General features: G+C 38.5%; 1 protein-coding gene across 1 annotated transcript; it reads left to right on the top strand.

Moving 5' to 3' along the window:
* The first annotated feature begins 273 nt into the window (after positions 1-273).
* Positions 274-22,699, top strand: SLC35A3 (solute carrier family 35 member A3). The gene is made up of 8 exons (XM_086753094.1): positions 274-397; positions 12,858-13,062; positions 13,951-14,105; positions 14,187-14,309; positions 15,435-15,606; positions 18,754-18,872; positions 19,376-19,509; positions 21,555-22,699. Exons 2-8 carry the CDS (start codon positions 12,876-12,878, stop codon positions 21,643-21,645), a joined length of 981 nt encoding a protein of 326 aa, XP_086609220.1. The 5' UTR covers positions 274-397; positions 12,858-12,875; the 3' UTR covers positions 21,646-22,699.
* Positions 22,700-24,764: the final 2,065 nt, after the last annotated feature.

The following is a 24,764-nucleotide window of genomic DNA, read 5'->3' as shown; positions in this document are numbered from 1 at the left end:
ACGGCCGCCGGGGCGCCAATGGAGGGGGACGGGCAGCGCCCTGCCGGCAGCGGGACCCCTCCCGCCCCAGCCGCCGCCAAGGGCCCGCCCCGCAGCTCTGTGGGCCCTTCCTGCCCCGCGTGGCGGTTCCTCACGCCGCGGCCGCAGCCCCTGCTGACCTCCGCCCGCCTCCACCTGACACGAACGCGGCCCACCGGCTCCCGTACTCGCAGGCTGTCGGGGCCCGTGGCGGGCGGGGCGCGCTGCTTTGCCGCGGCCCTGGGAACGGAGCGGGCGGAGCCACGGCTGCAGCCGGAGCCTTAGCGGGACGGGACCGCGGCACCCGGAAACACCGGGTGGCTGGGGCGAGCTGAGCCGGCAGCGAGGGGCGAGCTGGGCCGCCGGCCGGGTGCTGCAGGTGGGAGGCCGGGGCCGGGGCCGGGGCCGGGGCTGGGGCTGGGTGAGGCTACCCCGGTGCGAGCGGTGCGAGGGTTACGGATGAGGGAAAGAAGCCTGAGGGAGGGCTTTGGTGTGGGAGGAGGAGGCGTTTGGGGCTGGTGGATGGGGCGGGAAGCCGGTCTGTGGGAGCAGGCTGGGGAGGGGAAGAGTGGGCTTGAGGAGATACAGAGAGAAATGCCTGAAAATGGAATGGCCTGGGCAAGAGGGAGGGAGGGAGAGGGGGGGGTGAAGGTGAAGTTGCTGTGGGGATCAGCTCCCTGTGAAGTTGCGAAGGGGTACGGACCTGTGCCGTTGTTGCTAAGGCTGTGGCTCGCTTGCTGGGTTTCTTCTTCTGAGCGTGCGGCCGGTGCTGTGCTGGAAGGGTGCTCGCTGTGCTTGGTGCCGGGCTGTGTGTGGAGTTAACGGGCACGCACGCTTGTAGGGGTTGTAATGGCATCGCGGTTTCGTACTGGGTTTTTGAAATGCGAAATGCCCTAACGGTACAAAGCTTATGGATTAAGTCAAAAAAACCAGAAGATGCAGAGATAATAAATGTAGAAAGATCATCAATATTATGAGATAGACTGGAAAGTGAAAGATAAGCACCAAAAGGTACTCCAAGTTGTTTCACTTTATTATATCCTATAAACTGTATTTTAAATTGGAGCGAGGAAGGCTTGAGTACCAGAGAGAAGGGATTTTTTAAAGGAATGATTGGGTGGAGAAGGCTGAGACTGCTTTCTGCAATGGAGGGGTGTGTTATTTGGGACGTAAAGAACATATGCAACAAACCTTTCTAAAACTAAGTGAGCACCATAGTGAAAAGCTTATTTGCCATGGTGGCCTCTACGCAGGAGGGCTGGGATCTAAAGCAACCCTTGCTTTTCAAAGAACATATGTGCAGACTGACAAAATGGGGTTTAGAATGAATATTAGGTGATGGACTCCTTCTCCCAAAAGAATAAGTAACATCAAATTTCTTTAGAGGCTGTAGGGTGAGTTTGGAGGAGGTGATAGTTGTGGAGAAACTGATTTACAGTAACCTCTTCCTTTAGAAACTGTAGCTTATGATTCCCGTGTACGTTATCAGGCACTGTGAGAACTTGTGATTGAGAATTACACTTCTGGGAGATAAGGATCCATTGGTTTGGGGTGTGTGACATTCTGGTTTGTAGAAGTAGAATGCGTATTGAAAATACTGTTTTTGGGAAAGACTATGGTGGTATTAAGGATAAATTTGTTTTATTTAGAGCAATGTATTGTTAGGAGTGACTCTATGTCTTTAACAATTCTACAGGCTGCCTACACAGCCTTGTTCCTTCTGCTACTTAAGCTGGTGTTTGCAATAACAAGAAAAAGGCATCTATCATCTGAACTAGGGAAATCAAATCACATGTCTGCTTAAAACAGCTTCACATTTGACAGTGTTAAGTGAGGGCAACAGATTCTTGATCTTTGAGACAGGCTTGCTAGATACAGTTATTCCTCTCTTGTTATTCTTGGGTTGCTTGCCACCTGGGCTTACTCTACACCAGTTACTTCAGTTCATACCCATACGCATGCTGCTCGCGCAAGCTCAGTACCTTCACTGGAACTCATGAGGCTGCACAGCTGGATCACATCAATAGAGGGTGTCTCCAGAGCGGAGGAGAGATTGTGAAGATCTGTAGCTCTTGGGACCTAGCATAGTAATGTCAGATGGTTAGGAGTTCAGGATTTTGCCATTGAATTTTTGAACCTTCTTGTCTTGTATTCATACCCCTTTGGTACACTGTTCAGCTGTCTGATTTTATTTGTAATTACTAGCTTTCTGCAGTAAGTGTCTACAGATTTATTTTAGCTGTGGTATCTGGTTTGTGTTACTCTACTCAAACTAGGTCACCTTGACTGAGGGTGGCTGCGTTGCCTGGAGCACACAGACTTTATTAGTAATTCAGAAATAGCGTAATGGAAGCTGTAGCTGAACCCCAGCTGTATTCAGTGTTCAGTCTTTCAGCACCTTAAATCAAGCTCCTTCATTGGCCTAATACATCTGCAGGAGTCGCATTCAGGCAGTGCTTCGCTTCATGGCATTGCACTCCTGTGTGCTTTAGGAGGGATGGGCATTTGAACTAAAACTGAGAACTGAATGCCTCCTTGCTCACAGAATCTGAATGTGACTGCTAGGATCTGTCTGTACTGTGGTCTCTACAATGAGCGCAGTGTATGTACTGTTTGAAAAAGAGGGAGGCAGTTAAGGCAGGTTGTATCAAATTTCCATGCTGGCAGGCAGCGTTTGGCTTAATGACTGTTATGTCAATATAAAACTATTGCACTACTGTGCACAGAGTTGAAGCCTTCATCTTACAAGAAGTACTGGTGTTAGATTTAGCTGAATGAGGGCCTGAATTTCCTGAATGCTGAGTATTTACACTCAACATGTGATTTCTTTAATAGTAATAAAATCAAATTCTCATCAGTCAAAGAAATCTTATCTTTGCATTCTTAGGTTTGGTGTAAAGGGGGTGGGGTGGGCTGAAAGAGTATTGAGCCACCAATTTCACGTTTAAGATTCACAATGCCCAACTTTTCCTGTGTGACACATAGATGAGAATGGTGATTTTTCTTTCTCACAACAAAAGAAAAAAAAAATTCAAAAAACTTCTATGAGATCATAAAAAAACTCAGCAGTGTTAAGTTCCCTTTCTGCTAGATTTTCTGTCAGCCTATAAGCAAACCTTATGCGAGTCCCAATTGATTTATAGCATTGTGTGACATTAAACGTTAGTTAATATGTAATTGCTTTCCTTTGTTAGACTTGGCAGTGGTGGAATTTCCTGCTTGAGTGATAGGCCAGGGAATCACTGATGCAGCCATCCTTGGCAAAAGCCTAGGGTTTTGGAGCAAAATTGAGAAGAAATTGTTGGTTGACCTTTAGCAGTTACAAAGTAATGTGTAACTGCTCTGTGCGTAAGTGGGCTTCCCAGTGCTAAAAAGTGTCTGCATGATTTAAGGAAGGCCAAGGTAGGATTGTGGCTGGGGAGCTACATGGCATTGCAGGAGCAAGGTCCACCAGTGTTCCACTGTGTTGCGTATGAAATCCTTGTCATGAAAATATTATTTGAATGCAGTAATGTCTTAATTTTTTTTTCACCAGTTAAGAATTTTTTTAATGTAAATGCAGAAATTGGAAATACTGCCTGAAGGAAATCTTCATGTGAAAAACTCTTTGTTGCTCAGTTTCTGCTAGAAGAGTAAGGAAAAAACTTTGCTAGAGGATTTGCTTTTAATAACAATTCTGAAGAGGAATACAAGTTCTAAGAAAAACATAGCTTATTTTTTCCATAGTGTACTTAATACACATTATAATGTATCCATCAAGAAGACTGAGTAATAAACTGAAAAACAAAAGAAAGAGCAAAGTAAGTTTTTGAATGATGAAGTGATTTGCAGTGGTTTAGTTGAAAAGTGCCATGTATGTGGGGAGTAATAGCTGATAATTATAGATAGCTTATGGGGAGAAGAACCCTGTATCAAGTATGAGGAAGACAGAAAGCATTAATAGTGACATTTTAAACTGAGGCATCAAGGTTTAAGATAATTAGAAATGTTTATAGCATGTGGTTATACAAAATATTATGGAGATATGAAAGATTACATATTTGGGAGATAAGGGGAGAAAGAAATGCATTGTTGAATGATAGCAGTTAAAATATTCATATATATGTAAAATCTTGTTCATAACCCAGTTCAGCAGCACTTACTAGATTTGGAAAGGTTTATGCACCCTCAGTACCATCTGGGATATTTATCATAGAATCATAGAATGGTTTGGGTTTGAATGAACCTTTAAAGATCATCTAGTCCAACCTCTCTGCCATGGGCAGGGGCATCTTTCACTAGACCAGGTCGCTCAAAGCCCCATCCAACCTGACTTTGAACACTTACAACGATGGGGCTTCCACAGCTTCTCTGGGCAACCTGTTCCAGTGCCTTGGTTCCCTCATAATAAAAAAAATATATATACCTTATATATCCAATTGAAATCTACCCTCTTTCAGTTTAAAACCATTACCCCTTGTCCTGATACTACAGGCCCCAGTAAAATGTCTGTCTCTGTCTTTCTTAAAAGCCTCCATTATATATTGAAAGGCCACAATAAGGTATCCCTTCTCTTCTCCAGGCTGAACAACCCCAACTCTCTCAGTCTTTCTTCACAGGGGAGTTGTTCCAGCCCTCTGATCATTTTTTGTGGCCCTCCTCTGGACTCTCTCCAGTAGGTCCATGTCTTTCTTGTCCTGTGGGCTCCAGAGCTGGATGCAGTACTCCAGGTGGGGTCTCACCAGAGTAGAGTAGAGGGGCAGAATCTTCTCCCTCGAGCTGCTGGCCACGCTTCTTTTGATGCAGCCCAGGATACGGTTGGCTTTCTGGGCTGCAAGCGTGCATTGCTGACTCCTGACCAATTTTTCACCCACCAGTACCCCCAGGTCCTTCTCCACAGGGCTACTTTCAATCCATTCATCCCCAAGTCTGTATTGATATTGGGATTTGCTCCAGCCCATGTCCAGAACCTTGCACTTGGCCTTGTTGAACTTTATGAGGCTCCTTCTATCCATGTATTTCTATACATAAACCATTTGTTGTATTAGATACTACTTTTGGTAAAAATAAGGCTATACTGAGTCCAATAGAAAGACTTATGGAACAGAACTTTCCTCTGAGGAATGCAGTCGTGTTCTAGAAAGTAGCATGTTACTTCTGTGTTACCCAACACAGGGAACAGCGCCATGCACCTGCAAAAGCCTAGAAGGAAATCTTATTAAAAGAGATTCTTTGTGTTCTGTGAGCTAGCTCTTGCTCCACCTTCCGATTGTGCTTTTCCTCTTTATTGCCAGCTTATTATGTTTGTATAGGTGTAGCATCAGTGCTGCATTCACATCTCATTTGAGAAATACAAGAACTCAAAACTATGTCTTTAATCTGCTCTCTTCATTTCAGAGCAAATGCCTAGGAAGTGTGTCCGTACCTGTTCCACTGGAACCAAATACTTTACTGTACTTCCCACTCTGGTTTTCCTTTTGTAAGGCAGACTCAATCAGTATTTATTTTCTGGCAAATCCCAGACGTAGAACTTGGTGCACTGGCACACGAAACTTAAACTTTGCATTTTGCAGTTTTAAGAGGCTGGTTGTCTGCTTCTGTTTGGCTTTATGTTTGGTTAAGCAGTCTTAAACTCCTAATCGTAAAACAGAATAAGAGCTAGCAGTAGCAATAACTAATAGCAGTAACTTGGCTTTTTACTCTAAAAGACCATCAGCAGTGAAAACGTTTCACAGCTAGGCCGGAAGGAACATGATTCATGTAATGCCATCACTATGAAGATTGGAAGCATAATAGTAGCTAGTAATTTGGTGGTTTTTTAATTTAATTTTCCTTGTGACAGAGTAGGGAGGAATAAATAAATAGTTGCCAGTAGAAGTTATTTTCATGTCAAATCTTTTGGTAAATAGGTAGAAAATAATACAAACATTAACTCTGTAGCCTGTTGCAAAGGCCTCATTTTGCCATTTTGTTACTCTCTGTGTGTTTGTTTTCGATAGGGTGCAGCCCTGGGCCATCGCCTAGGAAGGCCTGTGCTTTTGGGGCTGGGTAGAATCCTAGGCTCTGCCAGAGAGATGTGAATGGCAGGATGGGAGCCTAAGCCAGCGGTTCCTTTCACCTTCCCGCTGTCGTGAATCTCTCTCCTTTTATCTGTATGGACTTGTTCTAAAGATGTGTCAGTGGTAAGTGGTAAATGGACCTTGATTTGTAGACATCATGACCCCAGGTACCTCAAAACTATTTTAAGTGACTTTTCAATTGTATGTTACAGTGAGAGGTGCCAAGTACCTGCGACTCGTTGGCTGTAAGGTAGCCTGTCACATCTGTTACCTGGTAGTTAAAATACAAACTAATAGCATGCATGACTCTTACTCTGAATTGCTCAGTCATTTGACAGAGAGCATATTGTTATTTTAATCTGTGAATTTAACTTGGTGGGTTTTTTGCGATGGGACTAATTGGAATTCATTGTTAATTGATTTTTTTTGGTTGTGTTAGCTACTTCTTGAGATAATGTTAGATGCTTGGACTTTTTTGGATGTTGTTTTTTTTTTCCAAGTTTTCTCTGATATTCCCTTGAAGTTTCAGAAATTTAAGGAAAATTAAATTTGATGAATATAATAAAAAGTGAGCCAGCTGTAGTGGCTCTAAGAAAAGCTTTCTTAGTAATTCAGGCTGCATTAATGAAATATAATGCAGAATACTGGATAGTTTGGGATACTGAAAGAACTTCCAATGTAATTGATGCAGAAGAAATGCACAGTCAAATAAACAATATTTGGATTATTTGTGCATGAACTATAATCTTTTTTATTTATAAAATAATAGTGAAAATGTAAGGCACCCCAACCTTAAAATTTCAGTGAGTCTAAAACATGCTAATCAACGAGATACTTGATGTTAGATGAAGGTGAGTCTTAACAGTTCTGTGCTCACTTTATTTGAATACATTTGCATCAGCATGGTGTGAAATTTCAGGAGTGGCTGAATCTGTGGAGTTGCCCATGCTTTTTTGTTCTTGCAGATGGTGTTAAGCCATGCTTGCTGGAAGGATCTCCATAATATGCAGTGTAACTCCAACATTTTTGTGAAATGTCTCAAGACAGTCTCTAGTCTCTGAGTTTAACTAAAGAGTATTTAAAATAAATTAGTCACATTTCCTTCTGGAGCTCTCTTTTTTAAATGTTTTAGATACCTCAAACTAAAGTATTTTTGTCAGATTTTGAGACTTTCTAAAAACTCAAGAATAGGACAAAATCATAAACTAATTCTTAATTTTGCAAAAGATTCTGTTACTATAGATATTTAGCAGCTAAGAAGCTCAAAAGTTTATACTATCATATCTTTAAAAGACAGATTCTTAAGGTTAAGAAAAGTCCTGTAATCATCATCTTGTTGATGTGGTAAATCCTGATTAATATTAGCAAGTTTTGTTAAGAATTGATAGAGGAAAATAAAATATATAGGTATTAAGTCAAATTGATTATGTTCCTTTTGGTCTAATGTATTTAATCTGAAAAGACTAGAATTTGCCAGTATTTTAGGAGGGAAAGTGCAGGGACGATATAAAAATAAAATGTAAAATATGAAATTTTAGCCTATGGTAGAGAAATTACTAAAGGAGATTAAAATCTGCCAGTCAGAAATTTATTAATTTTGTTGGAATGAATATTATGAAATGGAAATATGTAAACTGGAGTTGTTTAGTCTGGAGAAGAGGAGGCTGAGGGGAGACCTTACCGCTCTCTATAACTACCTGAAATGAGGTTGTAGCAAGGTGGTTGTTGGTCTCTTCTCTCAAGTAACAAGCAATAGGACAAGAGGAGACAGTTGCACCAGAGGAGGTTTAGATTGGGTATCAGGAAAAATTTATTCACCGAAAGGGTAGTCAGGCATTGGAACAGGCTGCCCAGGGAGCTGGTTGAGTCACCATCCCTGGACGTATTTAACGGATGTGTAGACGTGGCACTTAGGGACATGGTTTAGTGGTGGGCTTGGCGGCGTTAGGTTTGTGATTCGACTCAGTAATCTTAAAGGTCTTTTCCAACCCAAATGATTCTATGATTCTATTATTTTCCACTTTAAAAAAAAAAAAAAGCTGCTTCCTTTGAACAGGTATTTTTCAGACTTTGCACAGTATGGTACGTTGAGCTGAAGGTATTGCTTCCTGTACAGATTGTTTTGTTATGTTCTGTTTTCTCAGTCTGTAAAACCTTTTCTGGGTCCTCTTCCATTACACTTTTAAGGAGAACAACTCTTCACGTAGTATCCATCTGCATTTTATTCACCTGTGTCTACTGAAGTCAAATGTTACGTGGCTGTAAATATCATCTTGGCTTGCTGCATGTTGACTTACCATATAGACCTGTCTCTATTAACTTCTTCCTCTGCTACGCAGGGTGTGTCTACATGATACACTGAGTAAACTACACTGAAGCAGTTTACTTTTTTTGCCTAGACTATTAAATGAAAAGAATAATGAGCCTAGTCACTGAGTTAACAAATGTGACAGGCTACACTACAGTCAATGAGCTGCAGGTACCTAGCACCTCTCACTGTAATATACAGTTCAAAAGTCATGAAATTAATGCGACCATTCAACTTCTAGTCTTTGAATTAGCAAACCTACATCAAATTTTTGGAACAGATGCATCTTGCAGAGTACTGAGTAGTCTGTCCAAAGCCCAGTAAGAAATCCAAGCTCCGTTGTAACTCTATACAGGAAACATGCTGGGAACTTTCATTTCATTACTGGTTTAAGACAATCGAAGTGTGGGCTGTTACTGAAGACAATAGTTAATTTAATACATGACTGAACAGTCTGTCACAGTAAGGGCAGCAGGAACTCATGGGCAGAAGAGAGTGATTACACCTCTGGTAGTAATCTGTAAATCTAAACTGCTGTGAAACTGCAGCTGGAGACAGTTCAGCTGCGTGAGTTCAGCGCTTGGCTCCTTTTCTGGATCCGATCTCAGTTTTCACTGAGTTCTGTGAACTAATTGTAACCGGTTCGTAGGATTCCTATGCACAAAGTTCACCCAGCATATGATATTTAAAAGCACAACAGTATTTATTGCTCTATTATAGCCTTGCAGAAGCAGTTAACAGAATAAGCAGTTACCAGCGTATTGTTTTCCCTTTATGAGAGTCTTATCAACCCAACTAAGCCAGAGACACCGCCGAGCAGGAGGATGCTGATCAGCGGGGTCAGAGCAGAGAAGGGAGGCAGGCGTAGCACCTTCAGGGCGTCCCCTGTTGTTCATAGTGAGCTCTGAGTCCTTTCTTTCTCCCTCCGCTCCGAGCTGCCTCTGTTTATCCCCTCAGCAGACTCAGTGGCAGAGTACTGACCGGGTGTTGGTGCACGCGTGGCCAGCGCATGCAGCAAGGCCTGCAGAGTACATGCCCTGCTGGCTAACAGTGGTTCCCGGACAGCAGCAACATCCTGCTCAATAACAACCCTCCTAGCTCCCCTCTCCGCCACCTCAATTGTATGTATACCAATGCCCACAGCCTGGGGAGCCAAAAGGAGGAGCTGGAGCTCTGTGCCTAGTCAGAAAGTTATGTATCGTAGGAATAACTGTAACATGGTGGGACAACTCACATGACTGGAGGATTGCAATGGTATTAGGCTGTTTTGTAAAGACAAGCAGTGAAGAAGAGGAGGAGAAGGAGTCATGCTCTATGTTAAGAAGAACCTTTAGTGTATAGAAGTCAACTATGGCGATTGTGGAAGCCCTGTCAAATGCTGCTGGGTCAAGATCATAGAGTCGTGATCTTAGAGTAGGCATCTGCTACCAACCTCCAGACCAAGACAATAATGCCAGTGAAGCAATATTTAGGTCACTTAAGCAAGTTTCGGGTCAACAGAACCTGGTTCTTATGGGTGACTTCAACTACCCAGACGTTTGTTGGGAGAACAGTACAGCAACTCACATGTCATCCATTAAGTTCCTGGAATGCATAGAGGACAACTTCCTCATACAAATGTTAGATGTGCCAACCAGGAATGAGGCACTACTGGACTTGCTACTCACAAACCAAGAAAACTTGCTTTGTAGTATCTCAGTGATAGCCTTGGCTGCAGTGATCACAATATTGTGGAGTTAGGGATCCTGCTGAGCACTTTGAAGGACAGTACTAAGACAAAGGTTTTGGGTTTTAGAAGAGTAGACTTCAGCTCGCTCAGAGCTCAGTTGGGAGGGATTCTGTGGGAAGCTTCCATGGAGGATAAAGGAGCTAGTGAGTGCTGGGAGTTTTTTCAAGAATGCTCTCCTGGAAGCACAAAAGCAGTTCACCTGCTATAAAGGTAAGGGAAGTAGGTGGTGCAAGAAACCCCCTTGGTTTAACTGTGAGCTTCTCAGTCCTAAAAATCAAAAGGAAAGTGTACCAGAGATAGAAAAGCAGATGAATACATGTTGAGATCTACACGGGCATTGCTGGCATGTGCAGAGATGCAGGTAGAAAAGCAAAAGCTCAGCCTGAGTTGAAATTGGCCAGAGATGTTGAAAACTACGAGAAAGGGTTCTTCAGCTAGGCAAACAACAAGCAGAAACAGAAGGAAAATACTGGCATGCTGTTAAACAGGAGAGGTGAATTAGTCACCAACAATGCTGAAAGGACAGAGGTTCTCAACACTTTTTTTTTGCCAAGAAAGGTTGGGCCAGATGATCCTTGAGGTCCCTTCCAGCCTGGTATTCTGTGATTCTCTGAGTGTGATTTCTGACCTTGCATGTACCTCTTCATTCCTTCACGGGAATTGTTCTTCTGTTTCTCCTCCTTGTTCTCAGATATAGCAGATCTGTTCTTCAAAGATGTTCCTCATTGACTAACTGATCTTCTCAGTTTTGTTGTTGAGGATGTGTAATTCCACAGTTAACATCCTCTTGTAAAGGGTTATTCCACCAGAACCTGTGGAAAAAGGTTAGCAGTTCTTGACAGTTGTCTGCAGCTTTCTTCTTCTTCGTGCTTTGCATTTCTGTCTGATTTGTATTGTCCAGTGCAGTTGCATCTTTAGTATTTGTTTCTTCACTGAGTTAAATGAGATTATAGTTCATACAAAGTATCTTCTATTAAGATTCCTTAAAGGAATCCTTGTGTATTTCTTCTTCAGTTTCTTCCTCCTTTGACAATATGCTTTTACAAATACTTTTACAGCTAGAGGATTCTTGAGGTAAACAATATTATTGTGTAGGATACAAGTATGTACTTCATATCTCTGCAGCTCTTGGCAATTCATATTTGTTTGCAGGTTACTGCGGTGTCCATGCCACACAGATATTAATTTGACTTTGTATGCTTGACTGGAGAAAATCTATTAATGCTTAGAGACAAGATAAAGGCAAGTCAGGAATGTTTGAATAGCATAGCTCTCCAGATCTCTGAAAAGATAGCAATGAAAATTGTTATGAAATGCATGTTGAGCTAGAAAAATGCAGTCAGCAAGAAACAGCTTCAGTTTCAGATACAAATATTTAGAGATACCAGCACATCCTTCAGAAGTGTGTACAAAACGAAGTAGTTAATGAGTCAAAACTTCTGTGCCTGTAGGCGTAAAACGTGCATAGGGACAGCTCTGGCATGTGCATCCAACGAGTGCTGCCTGTGCCACCTCTAGACTTCCAAAAGCGAGAACTGTGTTCATTGTCTTGACTTGTTACTGTGTTGGTTTGTTTCTTTTTTCACTTGAAAACGTAGTTGTTAACTTTCAATTACTTGCTTTATTTTACTTTGGCATTATAAAACACTGCTCTGTTTTTTAATATATGGGCAGTGAAGGCAGTAGTAGTTAATCTTTTTATAGAAAGCATTCATTTCAGTGCATATGGAAATTCTTCATACTTAATATGAAGAATAGCAGAAAAAAATATTCTGAATAACTGATGCATTTTTTTTTGTGTTTCCTTATACTATATTGTGTTTGCAAAAGGAGAATTGCTTTCTCTATTAGTCTCCTGCACTAAGTTAATGCTTTAATTGGTGACAAAGGGCAAAGAAAACCATGAAAGTTAAAGTTCATGGTAGGGCTTTACTAATGTAGGGTTTGTGGTAGTCCGTGCAGTATCAGAAAGTAGGTGTAGTCACCTTGTCATCTACATTGAAATATTTTTTTTCTGAGCAGGATAATCAGCAGGACAGGTTTAGCACTGTCTCCCCTGCAGCTCCTCCATCTCACTTCTTCCCATCCAGCTCTGCTTTCCCACAAGTCTCCCTTTCCTCTAGCGTCAGGCATACCTCTCATTTTCATTTAAATCAGCCCAACCCTCACCCTGTGTTATACTGGCACTGTGTCAACTGGCAAGGCAGAGGCTGCAACCTGAAAAACTGTGGGGAGGCGGAGGAACAAGAAGATCTCTTCATTCTGGGAACAGCCCATTGCAGCAGGGGTACTGGGCATTCTGCAGTACCACAGTGTGGGGCTTTTTCACTTTGAAAATACCTTCTGAGCCTTCACCTATCTAAAGAAATCAGTGGTTGATTTAACTTGGGAGATTTCTTTTGTGAAACCAGTTATTGGAAAGCTAATTATCAGTTAATAGTATGTATTTTACTTTATTATTACTACAGATGGGAAATATTTAATTTCATTTCTCTATTATTTATCACTTCTCTTAATACTCTGATATGCTGCCCTATTGTAATCAAGTATTTGAAAAATATTTTTGAAGTGTCAATCTCTTTTTTTTTTTTTTTTTTTTTTTTTTTTTTTTTTTTTTTAAATCTTATTAGGTTTGTTGTTTCCCTTTGAGCTCCCTAGATAACTTCTTTTTAATATGCTGATTCCTCAGGGAAACATCTATCTGCAATATTACCTTTTAAGCTTTTCTTTTGTTTTGTGATTTTTTTTTTTTTGTTTGTTTCAGGAAGAAAACAGTCAAGAAATGTCTACCAACTTGAAGTACCTTTCCTTGGGCATCCTGGTTTTTCAGACCACAAGTTTAGTCTTGACCATGCGTTATTCTCGGACACTGAAAGAAGAAGGACCTCGTTACTTATCCTCTACTGCAGTAGTTATTGCAGAACTTCTGAAGATTTTGGCGTGTGTTCTATTGGTCTACAAAGACAGCAGTATGTGTCAAATTTTGCACCAAGTAATCGTCCTAATCAATATGCTGTATTGCAGTGGCAACTGCAAAGCAGCCATATGACTACAGACATACAACAAAGCATTTCCCTTCTCCTGTAAGAAAATAGTCTTGGAAAGATACTAATAATACTTCACTCCTCAACACACAATACAAGAATTTGTATATTTGCTGAAGAGAGTTCTCTTTAAGGAATGTGGATACTGAGAAGTGCAAGAATAAATTTTCTGCTAACAGCTTGAAGCTTGTGTTTGCTCAGGCATTTTAAGAAATTCATATGTAGAAGCAGGAAAAAAAGAAAAGCTTTAAGTGTGTCCAAAGCATGAGTGATAATTTAGAAACCTATAATAAGCAGCAGATGCAGAGGCAGGAAGCACTTTCATTACTACAGGAAGAGGCACAGTTTTAAGCTCAAAAAAAGTATATCCAGATTTACTCTAGTTCTTATTTTGTACATTTTATACTGAATTTATCTGGTTCCTCAGCATATATATTTGATCTTCAACAGCTTAAAATATCATTGTATATGCTTAAATACTGACTCTGTAGGCTCCTAAATGTGCACTTTTTAGGTAATATTCTTTAATGTATCATCTTCAAATATTTATATGATTTAAATAAGTTTTACTTAAAGTATTTTGAGTAATTGTTCCAGTTCTGATATTCCAGGCTACGGGAAGACAGTTTGCAGCCTTTTTTTCTTACATATATGAGGCTTATGAAAGTCAAATAAATGCAATAATTTGAGATCTTGATAGCAATGATAGCTGTAAAAAGGGCACAACAATCTTTAAGAACAGAACATTGCTATCTTTTTTTTTTCCCTCTCCTTTTAGTGAATGTCTATTTCTTTTATTGTTTCTTTGGGTAGAGTGCAATTTACGGACTCTGAACAGAGTGCTACACGATGAAATCCTTAATAAACCCATGGAAACTCTTAAACTTGCCATTCCTTCAGGAATTTATACTCTTCAGAATAATTTGCTGTATGTAGCATTGTCAAACCTAGATGCAGCCACGTACCAGGTATTGTACATTTGTATTTCTCTGTAAGTTTCAAAACCAACCATTAATTATGCAGTAGTAACTGTTTCTGGATTCTTCTAGGTTACGTATCAACTGAAAATTCTTACCACAGCATTGTTTTCTGTGTCCATGTTGAGCAAGAAATTGAGTGTGTACCAGTGGCTTTCATTAGTAATATTGATGACAGGAGTGGCATTTGTGCAGGTAAATATTAACAGGTGTTTATTCAAGGAACGTGGATTTCTATACTGATTATACAGCTTTCTGATTCTACCAGCTGCACATGAGCACCAGGGTATGGTCAGGAGCTACAAATCACAACTGGCCAGGGCTAGAGGACACCAGAAATGGTTCAAAGGCAGAAGATAGCACCTCTTTCATGTCCCAGTGCTGTACTGTAGAATGTGACAGGGCCTCTAGAGCAACCTGCAAATAACAATGATCACAGTATTTATTAGCACATAGGGATTCGCAGATCTTCTGTGCCAGCACAGTCCTGTTGCTTGCCTTGTGATATAGTTTCAGCATGGCAAATTTACTTCAACTTTTTCAAGAGGCAAACCTGGCCTCTATTCTAAATAGTGCAGGTACAGGACTTTTTAGTTTTTGGAGTACAGGATCATGGGATAAGAAATTATTCTAAGTATTTTTAGCAGATTTTAACATATCCTAGAAAATTTTATTTTAAAACTTAAGGATTTGAAAAAAAAATCTGAAGATTAAATTATATAGAATTTTCAAATTTAATAATTAAAAATTAGAACAAAGCATTCTGATAGTAACTAACAGACTCTGGTTTGTTCTTGTCTGTGGCATTGCATTTTATTCTGTTAACATCAGATATATTGCAGGATTCAGTTTTATAGATTTCAGCTTGTTTTAGTCATCTGCATAATCACTGCAGAGGGGCACATGCAAAAGACAGTTCATCCCATTTTAAAGAGAGCTGGCGTAAGTGGTTTCCTGACTGTCCTTACATTTGTAAGGTAACTGTTGGGTGGCAAAAGCTGGTGACTGTGAACGACCGTGTTAAGTCATGCTGGGATTCAGGAACAGTTACGCCTTACAAAACGTAAATCCTGGACCTGTTTAAATTGATGGGTGTTCTTGCTGTTCAGGCACAATTTTACTCCTTACAAATATGTAGAAAGAAAAATTATGGCTTTGCAGTCCTTTAAAAGTATTTATGGTGCAAAATACAAAACCTTACAAGCATATGTTTGTCTGTGTTTAGTAACTGGTACTGTTGCTAGAAAACAAACTTGTATTTTATAGATGCTCATGACTTGATTTTATCAGTGAATTTTATATAACTGTCTTTACACCCAGTGGCCTTCAGACTCTCAAGAAACAGCTGCTAAGGAACATTCAGCAGGATCGCAGTTTGTAGGCCTGATCGCAGTTCTTATAGCATGTTTTTCTAGTGGATTTGCTGGAGTTTATTTTGAGAAAATTTTAAAGGAAACTAAGCAGTCTGTGTGGATCAGAAACATTCAGCTTGGTAAGTTTTTAATTTTCATCATCTCTCAGACATGCTGCATTTTGAAGAATTAGGATGAATGTGAAAAAAAATATAAATAAAAAAATATCAGCAACATTTTAGTATTCTGCGTAAATGTACTATTAAAATCAAGAGTGTAAACTGCTAGATAGAATTCTAGCAGTTGGTTTCTGATCTCAACCTACTTTTTGATTTAACTTGCTTATAGAGTGTCTGTAAGTTTGTACAGAGTCTGTCAATTGAATTTGTATTTAAAATTTTCTGAAGAATGTTATCTTATGCAGGATTCTGTGTATCCTCTGTGTTTAAAAATGATTGTCCTTTGCACTAGTTCATAAGATCTGATAAATATGGATACTATTCCCTTTTCCTTTATTTTTTTTTTTATAGGAAAATTTAAAAATATGTTTCTAAATCAGTGTTTTGAGGTGTTTTAAAATTAATGTATTTTTATGTCTGGGTAGGCAGTTTTTATAGGTTGGCACTTTTAATACAAAAATCTGCTTTGTTTGTGAACAAAGTTGAGGTAATGAATTATTACTATTTCGGTACAAAGGTTGGTTTGTTTTAGTTGTCTAGATAAGAGGAATGTGCAAAAGACATGTTCATCTTAACTATTTTCAGTTCATCTTAACTATTTACTGCCCTTACCTGTTGTGCACCTATCAGTAAGAGAATACTTTCTATTTCCAAAGTAGTTTTGGCTCTTCTAGACCCTAAATGAGTTTTCCTTCACCTCAAAGCAGTCTTGTCCAGTTTATAGGGTTGGAAATATGACATCAGCAATATCTTGTTGTCCCTGTTTTGCAACAGGAACAAAACTTATTGTTGGAGTTGCCCTTCTTTCTCTAATGGAATCCCTCTAGTCTTCACCTGTAGGCAATAATTATTTATTGCATATTTGGGTAAATGCCTTCAGCAGAATTTGAACTTTCCAGCACGTTAGTAGAGACTCTTGGTCAAATCCATAGTACTGTAGAATTAAGTCGTGAGGATGACTTAGTGGATCAGGGCTGTGTACTGAGTCTGGTAGAATGTAATGAAGTATCATAAAAACAGGAGATGGTGTGTAATTAGATAGTTGGTAAAAAACTAGTATGGGCAAAAATGTCTGCATACAAGCTCTATTTTAACTTTCTTTTCCTGTTGCTGTTTTTTAATTATAAATGGTTTCAATTAAAAACACAGAACTGCATTTTGATTATATTTTAATTTTTTTACATGTCCATAATGCTTTGAAACTTGAGGATAGAGAAGGGGATCAAAACCTCTACTTAGTATCTGCCAGTATTTTTTGAAATTGTGTATATTAAAACTAAGTCGTCTTGAACGGAGTGTAGGGGATACATCAGGAAAGGTTATGTTAGGGAATTCTGAAGGCAGAGAAGGGTGGGTAGCTGGGGCTTGATCCAGGATTATTCAGTGCTCTGGATGGAGCTACAATGTAAGCTCTGTTGCCAAGGAAAGCTGGTTATTATTACTCTTAATTTCCGTGCTAAAAGCACTTTGGTGGGCAACAATGCAGGTATCTGAAACAATTTCCAATTAAACATTCATAATTGTTGAAAAATCAATCATCTCTTCCAAAACGTTCTTCGGGTTTTTCTACAGTGCACAAAAGTATGTATGAAAACAAAAGAGTTCACTAGTTTGATAGCCAACCTGGTTATATATTGATTTGCTTTGTGAAAACAATGAGAACAGAATAGATTGCGTCTAAATCCAGGCTGTTCAAGGTAATGAATAACTAGGACTGTGATAACATTTATGTCTGTGTTAATAGTGAGAATTGAATCACCTGATCTTTTAATTTATTTTTTGTCAGTGAGCTTAATTTGCCTCGATATAAAATTCAGTAGAATATGTTTACTATTAAGGTTGTTTTCAGTTCAAAAACTAAATTAATTTTGTTATATTTCATAGAGGGTTTCCTGATACAGCTTTTAGAAAACATTTAAAACACGAAATAACAATTTCCAAAATATGTTTGTGTATCCTTTCTCCAAGTGCATGGTAGTTGCACTCTTAAGACATTGTATCATTCAGGAGCAAGTCAGTCATCAGCGAGAGCTTTCAAATAGAGCTTTTCTTAAACCACAAACAACAAAAACCGTATGTCCAACCTTCTTTTCATTTTCATATCCATAGGGAATTATTAGAACTGTAGAAAAAAGTTGGAAAATGTATTTGAATAATTTTTGAAAAATTGTCCTTATTCAGTTTTTAATGCATGCCAGTATCATATTAGGGATGTATGAATAGTTGATTTTTAAAAAATTTATTTCAGCAGATCAATTGGAAAATAGAACTAATTTGTTTCATCTGAATAAAGCCTAAATTTTTAATTATGTCTACAAAAAGAATTATTTCTTGTGAAACAGAAGGTTTTATTTTGTTCAAGACAATACTGCCTTTTTCAGAAGCAAAGAAATGAGATTAAAATAGAGGTCAGCTTTTCATAGAAATGGAATGGGAAAAAAATGCTCCGCCTTTCCTCCTCAGGACTGGAGCCTACGTCAGTCACAGAGGAGGCGCTTGCATTACTTCCATGCCCGAGGGGATTAGGAAAGTTTTCCCATCTGATAGAAGAACACTATACTGTACACCAAATTATAAACTTTTAAATCTCATTTCAATTTTCTTTTGACATTGTCTCTCTTAGTGAACATTGATTGTGTTTGAGACTGGTTCAGAAGAATCCCACTTCAAGATCCCTGTCTGAATTGCCAGACTGATAAGTCCTGCTCTGGCTGTGTCAGTGACCATCTCCTCCAGGGAAGGTTTACCCTGTTTTTCTCTCCAGGTTATAGTGTGACCTCAGCCTTCAGTCGTGACTAGTTTCAGGAAAACTGAAATTGTGTTTAAGTTAATTTTGCTATATGCCGTAAACAAAATGACCCCGTTCTAGTAAAAAGCGATGAAAGCTAAGTATACAAGAATGTCCTAATGGAAACAGTTAAAACTTGTTGTAAGTGTGGAAAATAGCTTTTAAAAGAGACTCTCTATCTGAACACTGCGTTTGAACATGGTGGCTTTGCAAGTGGCAGTCCTATTTTAAAATCAGATGTATGTGAGCAGTCCTTCAGGACAAGGAACCTGTTTGCATGTTTTTCACCTGAAGCTTTTAAATCAATCTTGTACTTTCAGGATTTTTTGGTAGCATATTTGGACTGATGGGTGTATACATTTATGATGGAGAACAGGTGTCAAAGAATGGATTTTTTCAAGGATACAATAAACTTACTTGGATAGTTGTTGCTCTACAGGTGAGATACCTTGTATCACATGTTTCTGTGAAGGTACTTGGGATTTACTCTTCTAAAAATGCCTGGGGAAACTAACGGGTGTCATTGAAGCTACTGAGAACTCTATAGTCAAAAGTCTGATTTATTACTGTTAGAATAAACCTCTAAATAAAAACGTGGAAAATATATAGCAAGTATATGACTGAGTATTGTGCAGAATAAAAGCATGTAAGTATTATTTCCTTTGCAATGTTTAAAAAAAAAAAAAAATGCCCTTCCTCCTGTGGCTAAATGTAGTGAAGTATGCCACTAATTTAGTGATGGTAATATGATCAACAGTTTCTTTAAGGGGAAAAGAGGAACTCCTCCAATATTTATCTTCAACAGTGCATATCCATAACATAAAAGAAATGTAATGCTCCTAAACATAGTCAAAAGCTTTTCTTAAAGTAAGCACGTGTTGTTAAAATAAATTATCTCAGTGGAATTGTTAGGTTGCAAATTGAAACCTCAATATTTTTCAGGCACTTGGAGGGCTGGTGATTGCTGCCGTTATAAAATATGCAGACAACATTTTAAAGGGATTTGCAACTTCTCTCTCTATTATACTGTCAACATTGATCTCCTATTTCTGGCTGCAAGATTTTGTCCCTACAAGGTAAGGATCATTTTCCATGTATGCTGAAAAAAAGAAAAAAAGTTGAAAACTTAGTGCTTACCAGATATAACTGGAAAAACAAATTAAAAAACAACCCAAGCCACACTTTTAGAATGTTTAGAACTTGCACGTAAAAGTTTAGTTTCATGATGTACCATAACTAACACTTAGCTTTTTCAGTACAGTTGGCAAATCTAGATTTTCTGTCAGATACGGCCCCCCACAGGTCAGGAATAATGGAATCTCAAATCTTGGGTTTTGACAAGCCACTCTCCTGCAGGCTCTGTGTTTTAGTTCACTGTCCCCGTTCTCTTCCATCCCTCCCTGCCCGAGCTCCCAGTTCGTTCCGCGCCTCTGCCCGCACGCTGGAGCCGGTCCGCTGTAGCTTGGCCTTGCGCGGCCTTCGGCTCCGCTCTTGGAACCGGTCTGCCCCCTGCTGGCTCCCGTGGGTAACACCGGGACAAGGGGTGACCCAGTACACCCTGTCCCGACGTTCTGTGAGCCGGATTTCAGTAGCTCTGTGCACTGCGGCTTCTGTACATGGGTGCATTCTGGAACAGTGCTTGTCTTGGCACTGCACGTTAATGTAGAGAGTGTAGAAGTAATATTCCAACTTTCAGATCTATTAATAGGATTTTGCTTGTAATTGACCTATACTCCTCGCATGTTACACATATTGTGTAAAAATATTTTTTTAATCATATTTACAGCTTTTGTATCTGATATAAAGAAACATGTTTTTATCTAAAAGCAGTATTTACAATTAGCAGGAGTTTACTTAAACATTCAAAAAAGGAAGTAGAAAAACTGTTTAGGCTTAAAAAGTGGAAGACGTTGAACTTTAAGTATAAGTAGCCTATACTTATCCTACTAAAACAAATGTAGAAAGTGGTTTAAGAATGCTCAAATGGAAGATTAATAAGTAATTTACCAGCTTCTGCAAACATGGCGAAAATGGGAACAGTGGTAATAACTAAATGAGATGGAGCCAACTAGCAGTGTGTAGAATTTGAAGCCATTTCATTTAATAAAACTTGATTAACTTGGGTTAATCAAACTTAATCTTTAGTACCTTGCTTATGCCAACTGAATTTATTTGAACTGAAACTGAGTAATTGTTTCTCACTGCAACAAACGTTTTTGATTGGGATAATAGATGTGAAGTACTTAAATGCTTGAATGTCTTGCAATGAATTGTGTCCAGAAACAGGTTAACTGTATTCTGTATTCTTTGAAGGATTATCATGTCATGCACCGCAGTTTTTTGGGTTTTTTTTTTTAGGGTTTTTTTTTTGTTTGTTTGGGGTATTTTTTTTTGTTTGTTTGTTTGTTTTTTTTTTTTTTTTTTGCATTTGGTTCGGAAGATCAAATTGTCAACATTATCATGTCTTTATGACAAGGTTCTTTTCTAAAATGTGTACTGATTGTCTGTTGGCTTTGGATATTTTGTTTCAGACTTGTAACTATCAAAACAACTTGAAAGACTCGTGTCACAGTACAAAAGATGCCTTTATTCTCTTTTCCTTACATAGATCTTTATGTATCTGCCAAAAATTAGATTATTCTGACTTGCAAACTGGTTCTTAGGCAGCAGTAGTTTGTTTTGACATAAGCTTTGAACTTCAAAGCAAACAACTCCAGCAATGTGATGTTAAGAAAGGCTGGGTAACCATGGTAGTTGCATTTCTTTAGCTTCTGCTTGCATTTTGCACAGAGCTTTAGGCAAAAGAAAAAAAAAATGATTGGTCTGATTACTTTTGATAATTGTTCCATGAAACTATAGTTTTAATTTTCAGACTATGTCAGTATAATGATATATTACTTTGGGGATGCAAGTTTCTTATTTCAACTTCTTTCTGCATACTTCTACAATAAACTTATGCAAATTATTCTGTTTGTTATAAATTGGACAAATATAATTTATCTTTCTGTATTCGACAGGAAAAATGTCTTTTCTTTTGATTGTGTTACATAAATAAAATTGCATCAACTAAAACAAGCTAACTTTTTTTTTTTTTTTTTTTTTCCATTTCTTTTCTATTCAGTGTCTTTTTCTTCGGAGCCGTCCTTGTAATAGCAGCTACTTTCCTATACGGTTATGATCCCAAACCTGCAGGAAATCCCATTAAGGCATAGCAGACTTCCTCATCAACCTGCTTCTCAAGATCAGGCACTAGGGGCCTTGCTAACAACGGCGTGTGGAAAGCGTCGTTGTGCACTGCAAGGAAAGGATTGCTGCCCTGAATCTACTGAAGAAATCCTTATGAGTAGTTTTGAACAGCCAGAGGGGTTAAAGGTGGATGATGATACTGTCTGTAACTGATTGGGGGGAACAAAAAAAAAAAAAAAAAAAAAAGAGGCAAGGGAGTGCCCAGTGCAACTTGCTAATAAAAACTTGAAAGGAACAAAAAGTTTCCAAGAAACTGCAATTAGGAATGTTTACAGCTTTGGGATTGCATCAAAACAATTTACTGTACTGACTGCTGCAGAAATATGTCCTATGCACTCTTCGAAAGAGCACATGACAACATTGTCAGATTGTATGCTTTTGCAATTTGACTATATTTAATCTTAGTAGATACGTTTTTAATTGTCTATTTACATGAAATCAGCTAAATATACATCATAGTTCTAAAGTGATGGTTCTAATTAGGTATTCCTTATTAAAACTGTGAAGATTGAAGTATGATTGAAAGACACTTTCACAATATCAAATATTTTTATATTTTTAGAAGGCTGATTTAATAACAGAAATCTGTTATTAAATTATAATATTATAATTCTGTTGCTTATATAAACCTATTGTAAGAATGTTAACAGTCTCACCTAAGTACACAAAGGGAGAAATTTGGAGTAAAAGCTGGAAAGGTGTGTTGATACTCCAGCCTTCATCAGGATAGCCTGCAGTGTTCCGACAGATGCAGTAACTGTGAACACAGGCCAGAGGCTACTGCACTAACCTGGCACTAAGAGCAGGGTTCTGATGGAGCGCTTGCTCAGACGTAATGTTCATTCTTTTTATTTTTATTGATTATAAATCAAGTTGTTGGTCGAAACTTTAAAATAGTTTTTATGCTTTAAATATCCTCTGGGGATTTTTTAACAACAATTAAAAAGAAAAAAGCCCATAATAAACATTTTAAATGCATTGTTGTTGTCTGTAACAGCTCCATCTGGAGCTATTATGGTATATCATCTGTGTACTGTACTGTACTTTATTACAGAGGTGTTTTTTAAACAAGTGTTGTTTACTCATGAACTCTCCAAGGCTTTTTCAGTACATTCCTATGTAATGGCTTAATTAGAGATAATTTTTAAAAATTATCTCTATTTTGTTCTGGGAGTCCTTGAGCCAGGAGACCAAAATGGGTTCTCTGGAGCTATTGAGTCTACTAGTGGAAATACTTTAATAGGAAACATAATAAAAAAGTAATTAATTGTGCAATAAGTAAATATAAAAGCATGCTGTTCTTCTGTTTTAAACAAAAAAAAAAAAGAAACCTTCACAAAGAAACCTAGATGCAATTAGAATTTAGATCAATTAGACTGTTACAAACACTTTACTTCTTGAAGTGTTTGCATGTAGCCAGAAACACCAAAAAAATAAAGCCAGAACTAATAAACAAAAAAGCTGTCTTAAAAATGACCTTTAAAGGTCTCTTCCAACCCAAACGATTCTATGATTCTAAATTACTTGTTTTCAGGACACCTGCTCACAATGGATATTAATGTAGAGTGACTTCTTACCCATGTGACACTTGTAAAAGTATACATTTATACAAAAACATACCAGTAATCTCTTAGCTGTAGAATGGCAAGTGGTAAAACCGTATAATTTTTGTTTTTTCTCCCTCGTGCTCCTTCTCACTTCTGTCTTGTGCTAATGAAGACTTTGTGAAGAGAGAGGTGTTTTAAAATGTTTACCAAAGTACCTCATCCTCTTTTCCACGTTTTAGTGGTCGATTGACAAGGAGATTCTGTAAGAGTGTAAGAGATTTTTAATGAAGTATTGTAAATGGGAAAGGAAAAATTCCACTTATGTCAGCCAGGTAAAAATAGTTTTTTCCTTCTGTTGGCAATGACATGGATTATCAACTTTTTGTTTATCTTATCAGAGCAAGACATGAAAGAAATTTCAGAGTTATGCCAAGGGCTTGCTAAGCTTTGTGAACTGTGAATCTTTCCCAGCATGCCGTAACTGCAGGAGCTCTGCTACTTGATAGTCAAAACTATTCTTATTACCCTAAATGGACATTCTATGTTAATATTAAAGCTTTTACCTGTAACAGTCAATGTGGCAAAATCTTTGAAACATTACATTTAGTTATTTTGCCACTGAAATCCAGCATGAGGTAAGATGTATGCGTAGAATGGTGGCTTGCAGCGTCGCTTAGCGTAGAATGGGAAGTGCATGACTGAAATGATCTGAGAAGTGCTGGTTGTAATATCTGAATTTCATTTTGGCCTACATAATACTTTTAATTTTATGAATCACAATAGTGGAAATGTTCAGGTGATACAACTGGTAACTTGCTTGAGGAATTTCTAAAAAAAAACATAAGCAGCAAGTTGGGAACATTTTAAAGTCAATTGCACAGGAAGGGACCAAATAGGCCAAATAACCACCGCGTTGCTGGAGTTCTCTGTGTATAATCCAGCTTTAATGCTTCATGTGCACCAGTCAATATTTGTCAATAAGCATCAGTTTAAAGGAAAGAATAGAAATATGTGCTCTATGCTTTTGAATAGGATGTCATACAGCTTTGGAAAACAATATATCTGCTGTACTAAGGAAGGGTAACTCCTGTCTGTAGATCAGTGACTCCTCCCTGCTTACAACTGGCAGTTCCATTAAATTTTCCATTAAAGTGTCTTATTAAAAATAAGTAGAGGGATAGATCTCTTCATACACTTGTTGCTGTAAAGGAAATAGGACTTTGCATTTTGAGTTGTCTTTCCTTAGCCCTTTACAGGTGAAGGAAAGACTCTTGTCTGAGGCTCTCCAGGTTGAAAAGCATTGTTCTAGATGGAGGGAAGACAGCGTATGTTTCTTGAGAACAGATTTCTGATTTCTGTAACCTTTGCAATCTGAGAGCATATGCACATTTTCTCACTGAGATACTTTTGTATCTGGATTTTTAAATGTCAAAAAAACAAAACAACCCCCAGCCAAACCAAACTCAAACAAAAAAAAAAAAGCAAACCAGTTTTAAGTCTGTAACTCATTAACTAACCAAAGAAGCATAGCTAGCACA

This window comes from Chlamydotis macqueenii, chromosome 8, assembly GCF_036417535.1.
Source record: "Chlamydotis macqueenii isolate bChlMac1 chromosome 8, bChlMac1.mat, whole genome shotgun sequence".
NCBI classification, from domain to species: Eukaryota; Metazoa; Chordata; class Aves; order Otidiformes; family Otididae; genus Chlamydotis; species Chlamydotis macqueenii.
The sequence above is the reverse complement of the archived record's forward strand: the minus strand, read 5'-3'. Positions and strand labels throughout refer to the sequence as shown.